This window comes from Salvelinus alpinus, chromosome 6 (genome assembly GCF_045679555.1).
Source record: "Salvelinus alpinus chromosome 6, SLU_Salpinus.1, whole genome shotgun sequence".
NCBI lineage: Eukaryota > Metazoa > Chordata > Actinopteri > Salmoniformes > Salmonidae > Salvelinus > Salvelinus alpinus.
In genome coordinates, this window is record NC_092091.1 from 29,990,886 (window position 1) to 30,009,078 (window position 18,193).

The 18,193-nt window shown below is 42.8% G+C and overlaps 1 protein-coding gene across 3 annotated transcripts in view; it reads left to right on the forward strand.

The window, feature by feature from the left end:
- The window catches only part of vamp4 (vesicle-associated membrane protein 4), a 34,433-nt gene extending 18,943 nt beyond the window's left edge, over positions 1–15,490 (forward strand). For all 3 annotated transcript variants that reach the window (XM_071406229.1, XM_071406230.1, XM_071406231.1), the window contains 4 exons: positions 1,360–1,460; positions 10,297–10,376; positions 10,494–10,545; positions 10,860–15,490. In XM_071406229.1, the coding sequence (XP_071262330.1) occupies positions 1,360–1,460; positions 10,297–10,376; positions 10,494–10,545; positions 10,860–10,885 (259 nt within the window). In that variant the 3' untranslated portion in view covers positions 10,886–15,490. The remainder of the gene's footprint in view (positions 1–1,359; positions 1,461–10,296; positions 10,377–10,493; positions 10,546–10,859) is intronic.
- The last annotated feature ends 2,703 nt before the right edge of the window (positions 15,491–18,193 follow it).

An 18,193-nucleotide genomic window follows, 5' to 3' on the forward strand; every position in this document is an offset into this window, starting at 1 on the left:
CCTCCCTCATGTCGTAACCTTCCTGTAGGCTCATCCTGACATGACCCTCCAGCATGACAATGCCACCAGCCATACTGCTCGTTCTGTGTGTGATTTCCTGCAAGACAGGGATGTCAGTGTTTTGCCATGGCCAGCGAAGAGCCCGGATCTCAATCCCATTGAGCACATCTGGGACCTGTTGGATCGGAGGGTGAGGGCTAGGGCCATTCCCCCCAGAAATGTCCGGGAACTTGCAGGTGCCTTTGTGGAAGAGTGGGGTAACATCTCACAGCAAGAACTGGCAAATCTGGTGCAGTCCATGAGGAGGAGATGCACTGCAGTACTTAATGCAGCTGTTGGTCACACCAGATACTGACTGTTACTTTTGATTTTGACTCCTCCTTTGTTCAGGGACACATTATTCAATTTCTGTTAGTCACATGTCTGTGGAACTTGTTCAGTTTATGTCTCAGTTGTTGAATCTTGTTAAGTTCATACAAATATTTACACATGTTGACAGTGAGAGGACATTTATTTTTTTGCTGAGTTTATTTAAACACAGTACATTTCCTTGAGCGGAAACGTGTCACTCTACCCAATGAAATCATATAACACATTGTACATCAAATTCTTGTAATATGGCAATGGAGTGTGTGCGTGTGTGTGCTCCCCATACACCCCAGCAGTGGCAGAGTTCAGAACGAGCCCAGCCCACAGACTGTCTTGGTATTATGTAACATAGTTTAATATGTGATGTAAGGATCTTGAATAATCATCCACCTGGTTTTTGATTTTCACTTTTCCAAAAGAGAGCCGAGAGAGGTTTTTATTAGAGTAGATGTGTTTTCAGAGCCACTTGGTTCCAATCGCTGGCAGAGAAGAATACGTGACTGCATTCCTCTGCACAGCAACACATACCCTCTTTCTCCCCCACTCCCTCTCTCCTCCCTCTCTTCTTTCTCATCCTGTCTGTGCCAGTTGTCTGTGTGAGGTTTGTGTCAGGACATGCCATGCCAGGCTCAGTTGGGCCCAGGTGAGGGGTGTGGTCCAGTACCAGGTGTGTGTGTGGGAGAAAAGTGTTGGCAGCCAGGTGAGGACGCTAGAACTACAGCCAGGTGTGATGGAGAGATTACCAGGGCAGGACACTCAGGACAAACAAAAAATCAGACTAGTCCTTGCCTGCTCTGCTGGATACCATGTATCAGTCCAGAGAATAGGGTGTGTGTGCACTAAGTTGAAACAAGCTCTGTGTGTGGGCTTGTGAATGTATCAGTAAGAACAGCAGTACCAGCCAACGAACTGCCCCACCTTCAACAGAGTTCACATTCTGTTTGTGTGTTGACATTCACTTGTTTTTTTTCTTTCTCTCCCCTCCCTCAGAGTTCAGTCGCAGGTTGATGAGGTCATCGATGTGATGCAGGAGAACATCTCCAAGGTGATCGACAGGGGAGAGCGACTGGAGGACCTGCAGGACAAGTCAGGTGAGACTCAAGTCATTTTCAGATCTATATATTAATATCTGCAGAACTAAGGGGCCTTGTGGTTAGTGTCCGCCCTGAGATTGGAAGGTTTGGCTGTTCCTAGTACGTCATTGTAAATAAGAATTTGTTCTTAACTGACTTGCCTAGTTAAATAAAGGTTAAAAAAATTATTGGGGAGTAGAAATGGGACCCAATGCATCTCTGCTTGGCATTCAGCATTAGGAGATAGATTGGTGTTAAAGCCCTGCAATAAATAGACTTGCATTCCGGCGGTGTACTTGTACATCAAATTTCCTCACGCTACAGAAACAGGACATAGGCTACTTACTTACTCTGACACACCGCCATCTCTAGAGACTATTATAAAAACACTCTAGACTCCTATCTTACATAAACAGGTCTGATAGGAAGGGAAAGGGAAATTCCTCAGTGTCCCCAGCCGGAAGTTTGTACAAGGAAGAAACCATTCCTGAAATTCCATGACCTGGAATTCTGACTGGGCCATTAGTCACCCTCTACAGGCGCTCATATCCCGCTGGGAATTCTACTCAGTCACTCCGGAATGGGAATAAGACAAGGCTAACTCTCACTCCTGACTGCTCTTCTCTGGTTATCATGGATCAGAGTCAAATGTGGCGATGGCATGCAGAACACACACCAGATGCAGGGTTTAGACGGGCAGGTGTGGCAACTATAAAGGAAGTAAATGGAGTCTAGTCTGTACTGTAGTAATAGTGATTATTATTAGAGCTGTCTTTAGTAAGAATGTTTTTCAGCTGGGGCATTAAGGAGGTGTTAGAGGATGTGCCCTGGCAGATTGCTAATTTCCAGGACGTTGGGAAATGCCTTCAAAACCAGCCACTAGGAGCAACAGTGAGCGCTATTAGCGTCAAGTAGGCTTGGGTTTTGTTAGTGTTGAAGACTCCGGATCAGAAGGTTGTGCGTTCGATCCCAGTGATGGACTCTAGTCTTTTTTGGGGGGTTTTAATCCTATCCCAAACCTTAATCCTTAACCTTCTAAATTTGATGTTTGGAGAAACTTTGACATTTTGATGTTTGGAGGAACGGAACAATACTGAGCAGGAAAACTTCAATCTGTTTTACCTCACTTCTACCGGCATGTCACATGCAACAAGAGGAGAAAAAAAACTCTAGACCATCTCTACTCCAAACACAGAGATGCGTACAAAGCTCTCCCTCGCCCTCCATTTGGCAAATCTAACCATAATTCTATCTTTCTGATTCCGGCTTACATGCAAAAACTAAAGCGGTAGTGGTCAGATTACACAGATGCTAAACTACAGGATTGTTTTGCTAGCACAGACTGGAATATGTTCCGGGACTCATCCGATGGCATTGAGGAGTATACTACATCATTCACCAGCTTCATCAATAAGTGCACTGATGACGCGTCCCCACAGTGACCGTACGTACATACCCCAACCAGAAGCCATGGATTACAGGCAACATCCGCACTGAGCTAAACAGTAGAGCTGACAATTTCAAGGAGCGGGACACTAACCCGGACGCTTATAAGAAATCCTGCTATCCCCTCCGACGAACCATCAATCAGGCAAAGCGTTAATACAGGACTAAGATTGAATCCTACTACACCGCTTCTGACGCTCATCGGATGTGGCAGGGCTTGCAAACTATCACAGACTACAAAAGGAAGCCCAGCCGTGAGCTGCCCAGTAACACGAGCCTACCAGACAAGCAAAATGACTTCTATGCGCGCTTCGAGGCAAGCAACATTGAAGCATACATGAGGGCACCAGTTGTTCCAGGACAACTGTGTGATCACGCTCTCCGTAGCCGATGTAAGTAAGACCTTAACCCTTGTGTAGTATTAACATTCTGTATACTCCACTTGTCCTAAGGGTAAAAAATGACCCGCATTCACCAAACCCCTCAAATAAATCAGCTTAATTGAATTTTAAACACCAAATCTATTTTGCATGAAGAAACAACCTGTCATTCATCACAAACTTTGTGAATATCTGCGTATTCCCTCTTCACAATGCAGAAAGACTGCATTTAATCAGTGGACACCACACCTGTCATAATTGTTTTATTTACTAAAGTATAGGTTTATTATTATTATTACTATTGCTAAAGGTACTGTATAGGTGTAAATATTTTTTTTAGCAAGAGATATCACTTGTATAGCCTAAGAAAGTAGCAGAAATGTGCAGAACGTAGTTTTGAATGCATTTTATTGAAAGGAAACAAGTCTTGTACTTTTTTGCAACATAGTGATATATTCTTATATACGGTACAATGAGGAATTCAACTACATTATACTAGTCTTCTCCCAATTGTTTTGAACCATTGCCCCCACCCACAAGGTGTATAAACAACAACAATAAATAAGAATAAAATAATAAATACAAAACAAAAGCGTGAAGAACATAAATCAATCAACTCTAATTAGTATATGTAGGACAGTATGCAAGTGTGTGTGCATGGACTTTGCAGATCAATTTCTACATGTGCAGCACATAGTATTTGTTTTACAGTCCTTCTTTGGGGGGCAGAATTGGAATCTCCTCCTCTTGCCTGCCCCTGCTGCAGCCTCAGGTGGATTAAGACAAGATTCAGCCCCTTGACCAGCTTTCACAAGCACTGCAGAGGGTGCTGTGCTGGGGAGGCGCTCACTTCTTTGAATGTGTGGGGTTACAAGTGCCTTTCCCAGCTGCTCCAGGAACACCCTCCTCTTTTTCCGCTTATTAGGCATCCAGGTAGGGTTGATCTTGTTCCATATCACAAAGGCATTGTTTGAGGACACATCAATGACATTATGGAAGATGACCAGGGGTCAGCGGGCAGTCATCCTCCTGCAGCTGTAAGTTCCAATCACCTTGTCCAGGTTGTCTTGTTATTTCTAACTGTGCCAACCATGGTGATCTTCCTCTTCAGGAGCTGCTGGCTGAGTTCATAAGAGGTAAAGAAATTGTCACATGTGACATTGTGCTCCCTCAGTCCATTTGTCACATCAAGCACAACCCGCATCCCCTGGTTCTTCCCCTGGGCCTCCACTGCTCAGCTTCCCTGTGTAGACTTGCATCTTCCAAGCGTAGCTGGATTGTGCGTCACAGGCCACCCATATCTTGATGCCATACTTAGCTGGCTTGTTGGGCATATACTGCCGGAAAGCACAGCGACCTTTTGACAAAAGAGATTACGATCAGTAATTAGTATCAGTGTCACAGAAAACAATCACATAAATCAATGATATTACAGCAATACATAATAAAACTAAAAGTGAAAATCACTTACATTACAGATATGGAAATAAAAATGTACCTCTGAATGGAACCAGTTGCTCATCCACTGTTACTTCAGGCCCAGGGTTGTAGAGGTATGGCAGACGCTCCACCCACTTCTCCCAGACCTCTCTTATGGCCGCCAGTTTGTCTCTTGCACGTCTTGCAGGTCTTGACTCAAGGTTATCAAATCGTAGCATTTTTGAGAAAAACTTTCAGTGGCACCGTGGCATGGAAAACCGCCCTTCCACTCTCTGCATCCCAGAGACTACATGTAGCCTCGCCTCGGGACCTATACACACCCGCTAAGATTAGCAGCCCTATGTAGGCACGCAGGTCAATCTCATCCATCCTTTTCCCGTTGTCTCCATATTTACGGAAACCCTCCAAATCAGTCATCTCCAGGATTATTTTTTTCGATGACTGGTGTGATGAACATGTAGAATGTTGAGGCGATGTCCTGGGCAACTGCATGTCTTGTGGGCCCTGGGGTCATTCTTATGACATGTTGTGCTGCCATCCTGCCCTGGTTGTCATATGGTGAGAAGGACCATGTTATTTTCTGTTCTTTGACAAAAATGTCTCTTTCAGCTTGGGGGATTTCTTCATCTGAAGATGATGCATCGTGCTCTGAGTTGTATTCTTCCCCATCTTCTTCTTCAGATACCTCCTCCTCTTCTAAATCATTGTGCTCTTGTTCCTCCTGGACATCTGAAAAAGTCAGACCTGTTGGGCACTGAAACATGCACGCATGGCTTCAGCAAAGAGAGAACTATAGTGCAGCACCTTTATAGCCTCTGACTGCATTGCCCATTAGTAAACAATGCTTTCAAGAAATGTTTATTTTGTCTGAAATGTTTATTTTGTCTGTTCAATCAGTAGGACATATAATCTGTGTGTGTTTGTTTGTGTGGTTTGTTTGTTTTGTTAATGATTTTATAACTGCCGTGTCAAAAATGACTCTTAAGATAATCTTTACCCTGGTGGTGTACAGCTTTCATGGAAATATGAACGAAGGCGATGTTTCACTTTTTCTAATGGTAGAGTCACTAGGAAAAGTCATACAATTTCAAGTTGAAAAAATATCATTTAGGGGGTTTTCTCCGCTGTTAAACATATTATTTTTGACCCTTAAGACGACACGGGTTAAACAGGTCACAAGGCCGCAGGGCCAGACGGATTACCAGGACCTGTACTCAGAGCATGCGTTGACAAACTGGCAAGTGTCTTCACTGACATTTTCAACCTCTCCATCACAGAGTCTGTAATACCTACATGTTTCAAGCAGACAAACTTATGCCCAAGAACGCCAAGGTAACATGCCTAAATGACTACCCGTAGCACTCATGTCTGTAGCCATGAAATGCTTTGAAAGGCTGGTCATGGCTCACATCAACACCATCATCCCAGAAACCCTATACCCACTCCATTTCGCATACCACCCCAACAGATCCACAGATGATGCAATCTCTATTGCACTCCACAGTGCCCTTCCCCACCTGGACAAAAGGAACACCTATGTGAGAATGCTGTTCATTGACTACAGCTCAGCGTTCAACCCCATACTGCCCTCAAAGCTTGTCACTAAGCTAAGGACCCTGGGACTAAACACCTCCCTCTGCAACTGGATCCTGGAATTCCTGACCTCAGGTGATAAGGGTAGGCAATAACACATCTGCCACGCTGATCCTCAACACGGGGGCCCCTCAGGGGTGAGTGCTTTGTCCCCTCCTGTACTCCCTGTTCACCTACAACTGTGTGGCCAAGCACGACTCAAACACAATCATTAAGTTTGCCGACGGCACAACGGTGGTTGGCCTGATCTCTGACAACAATGAGATGGCCTATAGGGAGGAGGTCCTGTAACCTATACCCCCCGCACATTGACTCGGAACCGGTACCCCCTGTATATAGCCACGTTATTGTTAATTTTTTAAAACTTTAGTTTATTTAGTAAATATTTCCTTTAATCTTATTTTTCTTAACTGCATTGTTGGTTAAGGGCTTGTAAGTAAGCTTTTCACGGTTGTATTCGGCGCATGTGACATACAATTTCATTTGATTATTATAACAGCCTTTCCACTAGATGTTGGAACATTGCTCCAGGGACTTGCTTCCATTCAGCCACAAGAGGTCGGGCATTGATGTTGTGTGATTAGGCTTGACTCGCAGTCGGCGTTCCAACTCATCCCAAAGGTGTTCGTTGAGGTCAGGGCTCTGTGCAGGCCAGTCAAGTTCATCCACAACGATCTCGGGGGAAAAAAACATTTTCTGTATGGACCTTGCTTTGTGCATGGGGGAATTGTCATGCTGAAATAGGAAAGGGCCTTCCCCAAACTGTTGCCACAAAGTTGGAAGCACAGAATCGTCTAGAATTTCACTGTTGCATTAAGATTTCCCTTCACTTTAACTAAGGGGCCTAACCAAACCATGAAAAACAGCCCCAGACCATTATTCCTCCTCCACCAAACTTTACAGTTTGCACTATGCATTGGGGTTGGTAGGTTTCTCCTGGCATTCGCCAAACCCAGATTTGTCCGTCACATGACATCAAGTTTTTATTGTCACGTGCACAAGTACAGTGAAATGCCTTTCTTGCATTAGAGGAGAGTGGTTCGCCACGAGAACAGGAGATCTCTGCACGCTCCGCTTAGCAGCTTTCATGTCCCTGCCAACACACAGAATGTCAAACAACTGTCTGACTCCAAATAGAAAGAGAGATTAGGTTGCCCCTGTCATACCAAAGTTTGTTTTGAATCTGAGTGAGGTTTGAGTTTATTTGTATGGTTACAGTACAATGCCATTAAATCATTTCCATTGTGGTGTTCCTGAAAATCCATGAAAACAAAATATACTCAAGATTATAACATGAAAACAAAATACATCTCAAATACAACTCATCAGTAGGGACGAAACCGTAAAAGGAATACAATATATTAGCATGTAACATTCATTGAAATGAAAACAGTTCTTTAAGCCTGTGCAGTGTTAAAGCATTTTGCCCATAAACCATTTCTTAAGGTTTCTCTCAAATCTCCTCAGTGTAGGGATGGATTTTATATGGTTTGGTACACCATTCCATTCCTCAGCACCAATGTTAAGGAAATAACTATTTCCACGTCTGATATTGGCAACACTGGCTCCTGAGTTTATCTGTCATGTGTTGGTCTAGTTCACATAACAAGTATGTAACAGAGCATTTTTCCTTCTCACTTTGTGTTTGGAACCAAACAGGATAAATTCTGTCTTGCCTAAATGCAGAGAGTTTGTTGTCGGATAACCACTTACTGACTTTAGTCAGTTCGCTGCTTAGGGTCTTTTCATCGGTCTTCTTATTCCTATGTGAAACCAGGAGGGCAGAATCATGCGCATACAGGAACAGAGAGCACGAACCGGCAGAATCCATGTCTTTGATGTAGAGCAAAAAAGCCCCCAAAATAGTCCCCTGGGGGACACCATATTTAATCTCCTTAGCATCAGACAGTGTCCCGCCCATATCCACTCTTTGGACCCTATCTGTTAGGTATGACTTTACCCATAATAAGAAGATGGTGCAAAAACCAATTGCTTTCAGTTTGTACAACAACATATCATGCTTCACAGTACCAAATGTTTTTTGTAGTTCAAGCATGACCATCCCACAGAAGTTGCCCGTGTCAATTTCTTGCTTGATAAAGTATCGTAAACAAGTGTCGGTAGAATAGGATTGTCTTCAACCGGACTGAAGGTCATTATGAAATGTCTTGGTCATCGATGTACATTATGATCTGTTCATGGAGTGCTTTTTCTAAAACCTTTGACAACACGGTCAAGATTGACACTGGTTTGTAGTTCCCTTGTTCAACTTCGCTTCCTTTTTTGTACAAAGGAACAACTTTTGCATGTTTCAACTCTCGTAGTACCTTTTCCATGTTGAATGGAAACATTGATGATATTTTTTACGTAAGGTCGGATACGATCAGCAGCATCGCTCAGGAATCTAGCTGGGATGTTATCCAGTACTGTGGCTTTCTGTTTGTTTGTTTGTTTAGCTCTTTAAGCATCTTTGTAACATCTGAAGTTGAAACCTGGGAAAATGCAAACTGTCCTTCAGAGATGCCCTTGGCTGAATAATAGATTTCAATATGATGCTTTCCAAAGTTGCCAGAGCACTCAGAGTTGGTCAACGAGGTTGAAATTATCAGCAACTCTTGCTCTGTCAAAGGTTACAGTAACATTGATGTTTAGTCCAATGCTGTTTGACTTTGTTTTTCGCTTGTTGCTTGTTGCTAGTGCCTAGGTCCAGTTCAAGTCTTCCAGAGCTCCCTTGGGTCGTTTTTTTATGGATCTTGCTCTTATAGAAGGACTGTTTCGCTTCGTCAACCAGCCTTTGTCATAGTTTTTGTTAATTTTCCTAGTGCAGTGTATTAAGAAATAGTCACTCATTCCATATGCAATTACACCACTTTGGGATATCTTGTGATTATCTGATACCATAATGAGATCAATGGCAGTATGACTGGTGTCAAAGATTCTTGTGGGCTCATTTATCAACTGAGCCAAACAAAGTTTTGCAAAAGTTAGACAAGGCCTTATACAGGGGGCAGCTCGTTTTCAGTACATCAGTATTTGCATCACCCAGTAGAATCACTTCAGAGTTTAGAAAGTCACAGTAGGCAGTACACACATTTTCAAGGATCTCATAAAAGTCACTCTGGTCTGGAGGTCTATACAGAGCCCCTACAAAGATTGGTTTGCTCTTAGGTATTAATATTGGTAGTTATAAAGGCTGGTTTACAGTTGGTCTATCAAAATGTCTGTATACAGTTGTCGCAGTGACCTCATGAACATTCTATTGTCATGTGACATCACCCTGTGTTCAAAATAGCATATTTTCTCTATCTGATTACCAATCAAAGCAACTGTTTCAAAATGAATGTAGTAGATGTCAACCTAGCAAGTCGGGCAACTGAAAGCAACTTCCTAAACAATGTTTTGGTTAGTTGCTAGCTTGTTCAAATAATGACCAGAGTTTAGCTGACAACGTCTTAGCCTTAGCTACTTTTTATTCATTGTTACAGGAAAATAAACTCACCACAACAACATTATTTACAAGGTAATGCTGGCGAGCTTACTCAAAATAGCTTAGTGTGATGAAATAAAAGTAGGTCATTCTGAGAACTCCTGCACCGTCTTGTCACAGATGGATTTGGTCTTGTTGCTGTAGCAGCCCAGTAACCACGACAATGGATATTGCGACAGTTGCAGAGACATTTACTTTTTTGTCTGTGCAACAAAGAAACCAACAGTCTACAGACTTTCCACCGGAGTATAAATTAAATGTCCTTTTGACCAGCAATACTTGTCGCATTCTATTTGTCTACAGACATGTCGTTAGACCAAGTATAAACCGCCGTTAAGTCATAGAAACAGAGAATACAACACACAGACAGCTCCTATCACATGTTGTTTACACGTTTCCTTCTGTGTCTCCCTGTCCCCCTCTTCCTTGTCTGTCCCCCACATCCCCTCTCTCTTCTCATCTTATCTCCCTGCACGTGTGTGTGTCCTGTGGTCATATGACCTTCCAGAGAGCCTATCAGACAACGCGTCAGCCTTCAGCAGCCGAGCCAAGCAGCTGCACAGGAGGATGTGGTGGAGAGACATGAAGGTGAGTCAACGTGTGTGTGTGCGTGCGTGCGTGCGTGCGTGCGTGCGTGCGTGCGTGCGTGCGTGCGTGTCTGTATCCATGTATTGCTTGTGTAATGCTTGTATCTGTCTTCCACAGATGAAGGCCATCATAGCTCTGGTGGTGGTCGTTCTGCTACTTATCATCATCAGTGAGTATAAGCCTGAACAACACGTTATTGTATTGGTCAAGAATATAACCACACTGATTCAACTCATAGCACTAAACGTACATCTCTCTCTCTCTCTTTCCCTCTCCCTCTCTTTCTCTCTCTCTCTCTCTTTCCCTCTCCCTCTCTTTCTCTCTCTCTCTCTCTCTCTCTCTCTCTCTCTCTCTCTCTCTTTCCCTCTCCCTCTCTTTCTCTCTCTCTCTCTCTTTCCCTCTCTCTCTCTCTCTCTCTCTTTCCCTCTCTTTCTCTCTCTCTCTCTCTCTCTCTCTCTCTCTCTCTCTCTCTCTTACTCTCAGTTCCAGTGATCTTGCGGTATCGCTAGTGTTTCGCCAGGATGAGGAAGAATCTCTCAATCCTTCCCCTTCTCTTCCTCCCATTCTCCTGCACAAAGTCCTCCACACCAGCTAGAGGGCACCATCTGCCCATAACCACAGATCTAGGATCAGCTCACCCTCTCCCAATGCTAACCTTTACCGTTAGGATGGAAAACACAAAACTGACCTAAGATCAGTGTCTACTAGGGACCACTTCATCCTACTCTGTGAGCCAGGGGCAAGGGTGACACAGGAAGCATTACGTTGGTGTTACGTAAGGGTTGGGTTTGCATCCCAAATGATATCTTATTTAGGGAATAGGGTGTCATTTGAGATGCTGCCTGTGTCTCAGACACCTAATCAAACTAAAGGAGAACTCCATTCAGTACATAATACATATCAGCTAGTCATTAAGGTTAAGTTTCATATCATGTAGTCAGACTGATTCTAATGATAGTGAGACTTTCAGTCAATCTGTCTGCTCCAGTCAGTCCATCAGCAGCTTAGAAACCGGTTATACAGGACTTGCAGCACACCAAAATATTTGGAGATTAAGAATGGAACCCCTACTAGCACCATCTCCCATCTCACATGTTTAGAATGCTTTCAAGCCAAAACTGAAAATGAGGCAATGGCTAAATCTTAATACACTACAGTGGCCTCCTCTACTTTCCTTCTTTCCTTTTCTTCACCCAGTTTGATCTGACACTAGCGGGACTGGTTCAAGCCAGTGAGAGGAAGCCACTGTGGAGTATTGGGACACCGTGTGTCCTACTGACATGTGTTACTGCTTGGCCACTGCTGATCTCATTTCCTGTTAGTAACACTATGCTAGCTGTCTCTCTCCAGATGGTTGAATTTTACTGTTTCTGTGATATTGAGTTCTGTTGGAAGGTTAACGTGAAGCTTATGAATGTCTGCTGCTATTCCCATTACCCCTGAGGAGCTAAGGGACAGACACTGTTCATTCCACTGCAAATGCTGGAGGCGTCTGGTACCACTTGTTTATTCTGTGTGTGTGTGTGTGTGTGTGTGCGTAAGTGCGCATGTGTGATTTTCCTAGTCTGCCCTGTACTGAGATTGCGTGCCCTCGGTATCCAAACATGCACGGCTTGTGATGCAGGTCACCAGTACTGCCACACCACAGCAGCATAACATTTGAGTAACACTTGATTTAAATCAGAAATATTCAATCTGGTTTGCTTATTTCCTTATAAAATCATAGTAGGCCTATAATTTAGCCACAGAGGATCACTATATATATATTTTAATGGCCTAGCTGTGGATTGTAGCCCAGTAACAAGGTATAGGCTACAGCCAGGAATGTGCTGCAAATCTGCCAGTAAACAGCATGCAGACAACAGGCCTTTCGCAATATTTAAAATAGTCGCAGGAAAACACAGATTGGATAGCAAATGGCTCCTGCTGAAAAGAGAAGACTAATCTGTCTGCTGTAGGAAACCAAAATAGTTGAGCAACTTCCAAAAAGGCGATCAAGTGACCATTGTTTACAGGTTAGAGATAGGCTTTTGGCATGACAGCATCAGCCATTGCGACTAGTGAGCTGTGCATTATTTCTCATTGGGTAAGTCAGTGAAACTGGAAAGCTTTTTTAAGACTCATTTCTTCATATTGTACAATATGTGTGTCTCCACACACCTAGGCCTATGCTATTGATGGATTCAAGACGTTTTTAATGATTTCAGTGTCAAAGTAGACTGTCATTTCGATCATTTTTGCGGTACTTAAAAAGATTCTGCCAAAGTCTGCAGTCATGTAAAATGATGTAGAATTGCATGAAATGCGTTTACACAAGGCCCAATTTCTCCCGCCTCTACTGCTCTATTCCACTACGCAAATGCGATGATATGCATGCAATGCTTTATTACACTGAACAAAAATATAAATTCAACATGCAGAAATTTCAGTTCATAGTTCACATAAGGAAATCAGTCAATTTAAATAAATTCATTAGGCCCTAATCTATGGATTTCACATGACCGGGAATATAGATATGCATCTGTTGGTCACAGATACCTTTTAAAAAAAATTGTATACATTTTGTTTTATTTCCCCCCCTTTTTCTGCCCAATTGTCATGATTACAAACGTATCTCATCGCTGCAACTCCCCAATGGGTTCGGGAGAGGCGAAGGTCGAGTCATGTGTCCCCTGAAACGTGACCCGCCAAACCGCGCTTCTTAACACCCGCCCGCTTAGCCCGGAAGCCAGCTGCACTAATGTGTCGGAGGAAACATCGCCAACGTCAACTGACGACCGAGTCAGCCTGCAGGCGCCCAGCCCACCACAAGGAATCGCTAGAGCACGATGAGTCAAGTATAGTCCCCCCCGGCCAAACCCTACCCTAACCCGGACAACGCTGGGCCAATTGTGCGCCGCCCTATGGGACTCCCGGTCACGGCCGGTAATGACACATCGAACCCCAGGCTGTAGAGACGCCGCAACACTGCAATGCAGTGCCTTAGACCGCTGCGCCACTCGGGAGGACCCCACAGATACCTTTTTTTTTTAAAGGTGTAGGGACGTGGATCAGAAAACCAGTCAGTATCTGGTGTGACCACTATTTGCCTCATGCAGCTCGACACATCTTCTTCACATAGAGTTGATCAGGCTGTTGATTGTGGCCTGTGGAATTTCGTCCCACTTCAATGGCTGCGCAAATTTGCTGGTTATTGGCTGGAACTGGAAGACGCTGTTGTACAAGTTGATCCAGAGCATCCCAAACATGCTCAATGGGTGACATGTCTGGTGAGTATGCAGGCCATGGAAGAACTGGGACATTTTCAGCTTCCAAGAATTGTGTACAGATCCTTGTGACATGGGGCTGTGCAGTATAATGCTGAAACATGAGGTGATGGTGGTGGATGAATGGCACGAAAATGGTCCTCAGGATCTCGTCAAGGTATCTCTGCATTCAATTTGCCATCGATCAAATGTAATTGTGTTTGTTGTGCGTAGCTTATGCCTGCCCTTATCATAACCCCACCACCATGGGGCACTCTGTTCACAACGTTGACATCCGTAAACCGCTCGCCCATACGACGCCATACACGCTGTTTTCCATCTGCCCGGTACAGATGAAAACGCGATTAATCTGTGAAGAGCACACTTCTTCAGCGTGCCAGTGGCCATCGAAGGTGAGCATTTACCCACTGAAGTCAGTTACGACGCCGAACTGCAGTCAGGTCAAAACCCTGATGAGGACAACGAGCACGCAGATGAGCTTTCTGCCAGTTTGTGCAGACATTCTTCGGTTGTGCAAACCCACAGGTTCATCAGCTGTCCGGGTGGCTGGTCTCAGACGATCCCGCAGGTGAAGAAGCCGCATGTGGAGGTTCTGGGCTGGCATGGTTACACGTGGTTGGCGGTTGTGAGGCCGGTTGGACGTACTACTAAATTCTCTAAAATGACTTTGGATGCTGCTTATGGTAGAGAAATGAACATTCAATTCTCTGGCAACAGCTCTGGTAGGCATTCCTGCAGTCAGCAAGCCAATTGTACTCTCCCTCAAAACTTGAGACTGTGGCATTGTGTTGTGTGACAAAACTGGCCTTTTATTGTCCCCAGCACAAGGTTTACCTGTGTAATGATCATGCTGTTTAATCAGCTTCTTGATATGCCACAATCAATCTATGTGACAGGTATCTTAGCAAAGGAGAAATGCTCACTAACAGGGATGTAAACACATTTGTGCACAATTTAGTAAATTAACTATTTCTTAAACTGCATTGTTGGTTAAGGGCTTGTAAGTAAGCATTTCATGGTAATACAATACCTGTTGTATTCGGCGCATGTGACAAATTAAATTTGATTTGAATTTGAGAGAAATAAGCTTTCTGTGCATATGGAACTTTTACATGTTACGTTTTATATTTTTATTCAGCATTAAAATATTTTTTGCCATGCGTTCTGGTACCTCAGAGCTCCCCAGGTCACTCCCCTCTCGCGCTCACTTTTTGTTCCTGCACCTCCCGATTTACAAATTAAGCACTGAACATAGTCTAGACTCCAGCTAAACACCATATAGTCCTACTAAAAATACTCACACAAGCCACTAGCCAGTCAGCCATGCAGTATAACATGAGTTAGAAGATTATGAATATAGGCTGTATTGTTAATTTATTATTTATTAACATTGAAGATAATTTTTGTACCGATTGTGATTTATATAGCTAGCTAGCTAACTAGTATATTTACATCAATTATCAGCTGATAACCTACCTTATTTTCCCAATACGAGGCACTGTAACTTGCTTGCTTATAATTTGTGATGAGTGAGTTGTTGCAGAAATAAATAGGCCTATGCTAAAAGAATTGCTACAGAGGCAGATAGTATGTTTTTTTTAAATTTTGAGTACCTTCCCCCTGAAAGGTCTATGCAAGACCCTGGGTGTAACACTGCCTAATGTCATGAAAGCACAGTGTCTAGCATATCTGTATACAATAACCCCTACATCATCATTCCTTTTTTTTAATGTAATTTATTTGAGGTGTAAATATTGATCTGTAATGATGTACTATACTCTGTCATTACATTGGAAAACTGTGAAATACTGTAATGTTAATCTGACGTAATAAAATTATTTGAAAGAGTATCTGCATTGATCTGGATTTGACTGGAAGGGACTAGTTTGGTCTTGTTGATGTGACACGTTTTAGTGGGGATGGGAAGAGAGAAGAGGGATGATAAAGTGTTGGGTGGATAGGGGGGGGGGGGTGATCGTTGGGGCATAAGAGTGGTTTGTGTGTGCCATCTTACCCCTCTGGGCTGGCATGTCAGAGACGTGTGTGTGTGTATATATATATATAGACGGTACGTGCCAACATATGGGTGCCTGGTTTCCCGTTCAGCAAACCAATAAGGCCTGCTGGTATTCCTCTCTCACATCTCATTATCTGCCCTTTTTATTGGTGGCGTTCAAAGCCCTTTGATTTAATGGGCAGAACTAAGTCCCTGGGGTTAGAACCCAGACTGAGTTATAATACTGTCCCTGCTGCTCCTCTCATTTCACTGCTACCATTACTATTTACTACAGTACCTGGCACACACTGATAAAGGTAGAGACAATGACAGAGTGGAAAGTTGTACAGTCATTGTATAGTTCAGGGGTTTTCAAACTTTTCATGCCCAGGGACATCCGCCCAGGCAAACCGGCGACCCAGAGACCCCCATGTTATTTTAGCAACAAAAAAAATTCTAACACGGCTTGTCTTACCGGATGAAAGGTAATGGCAAGTAGAAGTAATCAACATTTTAAAATGACTACATTTGGTAGACAGTTTCATAATTTTTTATATCCCCACACATTTCATTGGAAGAGGAAGTGTAGAGTCTAACATAGTCTACAGTGTATTAGCTGGAAATGTGAAGGTGTATCTTGGCGGCATAAAGAAAATGTTGCTGTTAAGCTAATTTACTGCAATTCTATAAATTTTTTCATGGCTAATGTGTTCCTCTGCTTAAACATTATAATAAAATCAAATGGCATGTGGCCCTGAGTGCAATTTTTTTTAAATTGTTGATCCTCCCTGACTGGCTTTTATTTGATTGTTAGTTCTCAAAGATGGTATTACTTAAAAAAATATATAGTTCAATATCTTTTCTGCATGTTTTTTTTTTCTCTACAAACACAAAAATGTCAAACTAAACGCCTATCAAATATTTCTGGCTTTTGTTTCACTATAATATACCAAATCTTAATGGATGTAACTAGATAGTTCAGTCCTCCAGTTTGTTATTGTCAGCATTTCTATTTAAACTGTGTTTTCTAAGTCGTTGATTTTCTGTTGTAGTATTTCTAATTCTTTATGGGTTTTATTATGTGAAGAATGAGCCATGATACAACTTCTCATACAGTGCATTCGGAAAGAATTCAGACCACTTGACTTTTTCTACATTTGGTTACGTTACAGCCTTATTCTAAAATGGATTAAATAAAAAATGTTCCTCATCAATCTACACACAATACCCCATAATAACAAAGCGAAAACAGGTTTTTATTATTAAAATAAAAAACAGAAATACCTTTTATGTACATAAATATTCAGACCCTTTGCGATCAGTCTCGAAATTGAGCTCCGGTGCATCCTGTTTCCATTGATTATCCTTGACATGTTTCTCCAACTTGAAGTCCACCTTTGGTAAATTCAATTGATTGGACATGATTTGGAAAGGCACACACCTGTCTATATTAGGTCCCACAGTTGACAGTGCATGTCAGAGCAAAAACCAAGCCATGAGATTGAAGGAATTGTCCGTAGAGCTCCGAGACAGGATTGTGTCGAGGCACAGATCTGTGGAAGGGTAACAAAAAATGGCTGCAGCCTTTTAGCTCAAATAAACAGCAAACCTGGTTTCAAAAAGGGAAGGCTGCAGCATTGAAGGTCCCCAAGAACACAGTGGCTTCCATCATTCTTAAATGGAAGAAGTTTGGAACCACCAAGACTACCTAGAGCTGGCCGCCTTGGCCAAACTGAACAATCCACAAGCTTCGTAGTAGGCATATATTCACAAGAAAATATAAAAAACAAATCCCTCATGTTCCTCTTTTCTCTCCTACCCTTTCCCCTTTGATGCTTCCCGCATGAACCTGTCCTGTATTGTTGCAAAGATGAGAGAGCGACATTATTGGTGCTTCCATAGTGACTAAAATGTAGTGGCCATTCCCTTTATAATGCAGGTTATTGGTCAGTGACATTCTCTATCCAATACAAAAAACAAATATATATATACAGTACCAGTCAAAAGTTTGGACTTTATTATTACTAGTTTCTACATTGTAGAATAATAGTGAAGACATCAAAACTATAAAATAACACATGTAGTAACTAAAGTGTTAGATTGATTTGTTTATTTTATATTTGAGATTCTTCCACCCTTTGACTTGATGACAGCTTTGCACACTTGGCATTCTCTCAACTAGATTCACCTGGAATGCTTTTCCAACAGCCTTGAAGGGGTTACCACATAATGTATGTGAGCACTTGTTGGCTGCTTTTCCTTCACTCTGTAGTTCAACTCATCCCAAACCATCTCAATTGGGTTGAGGTTGGGTGATTGTGGAGGCCAGGTCATCTGATGCAGCACTACATCACTCTCCTTCTTGGTCAAATAGCCCTTACACAGCCTGGAGGTGTGTTTTAGGTAATTTGTCCTGTTGAAAAACAAATGATAGTCCCACTAAGCACAAACCAGATGGGATGGTGTGTCGCTGCAGAATGCTGTGGTAGCCATGCTGGTTAAGTGTGCTTTGAATTCTAAATAAATCACAGACAGTGTCACCAGCAAAGCACCCC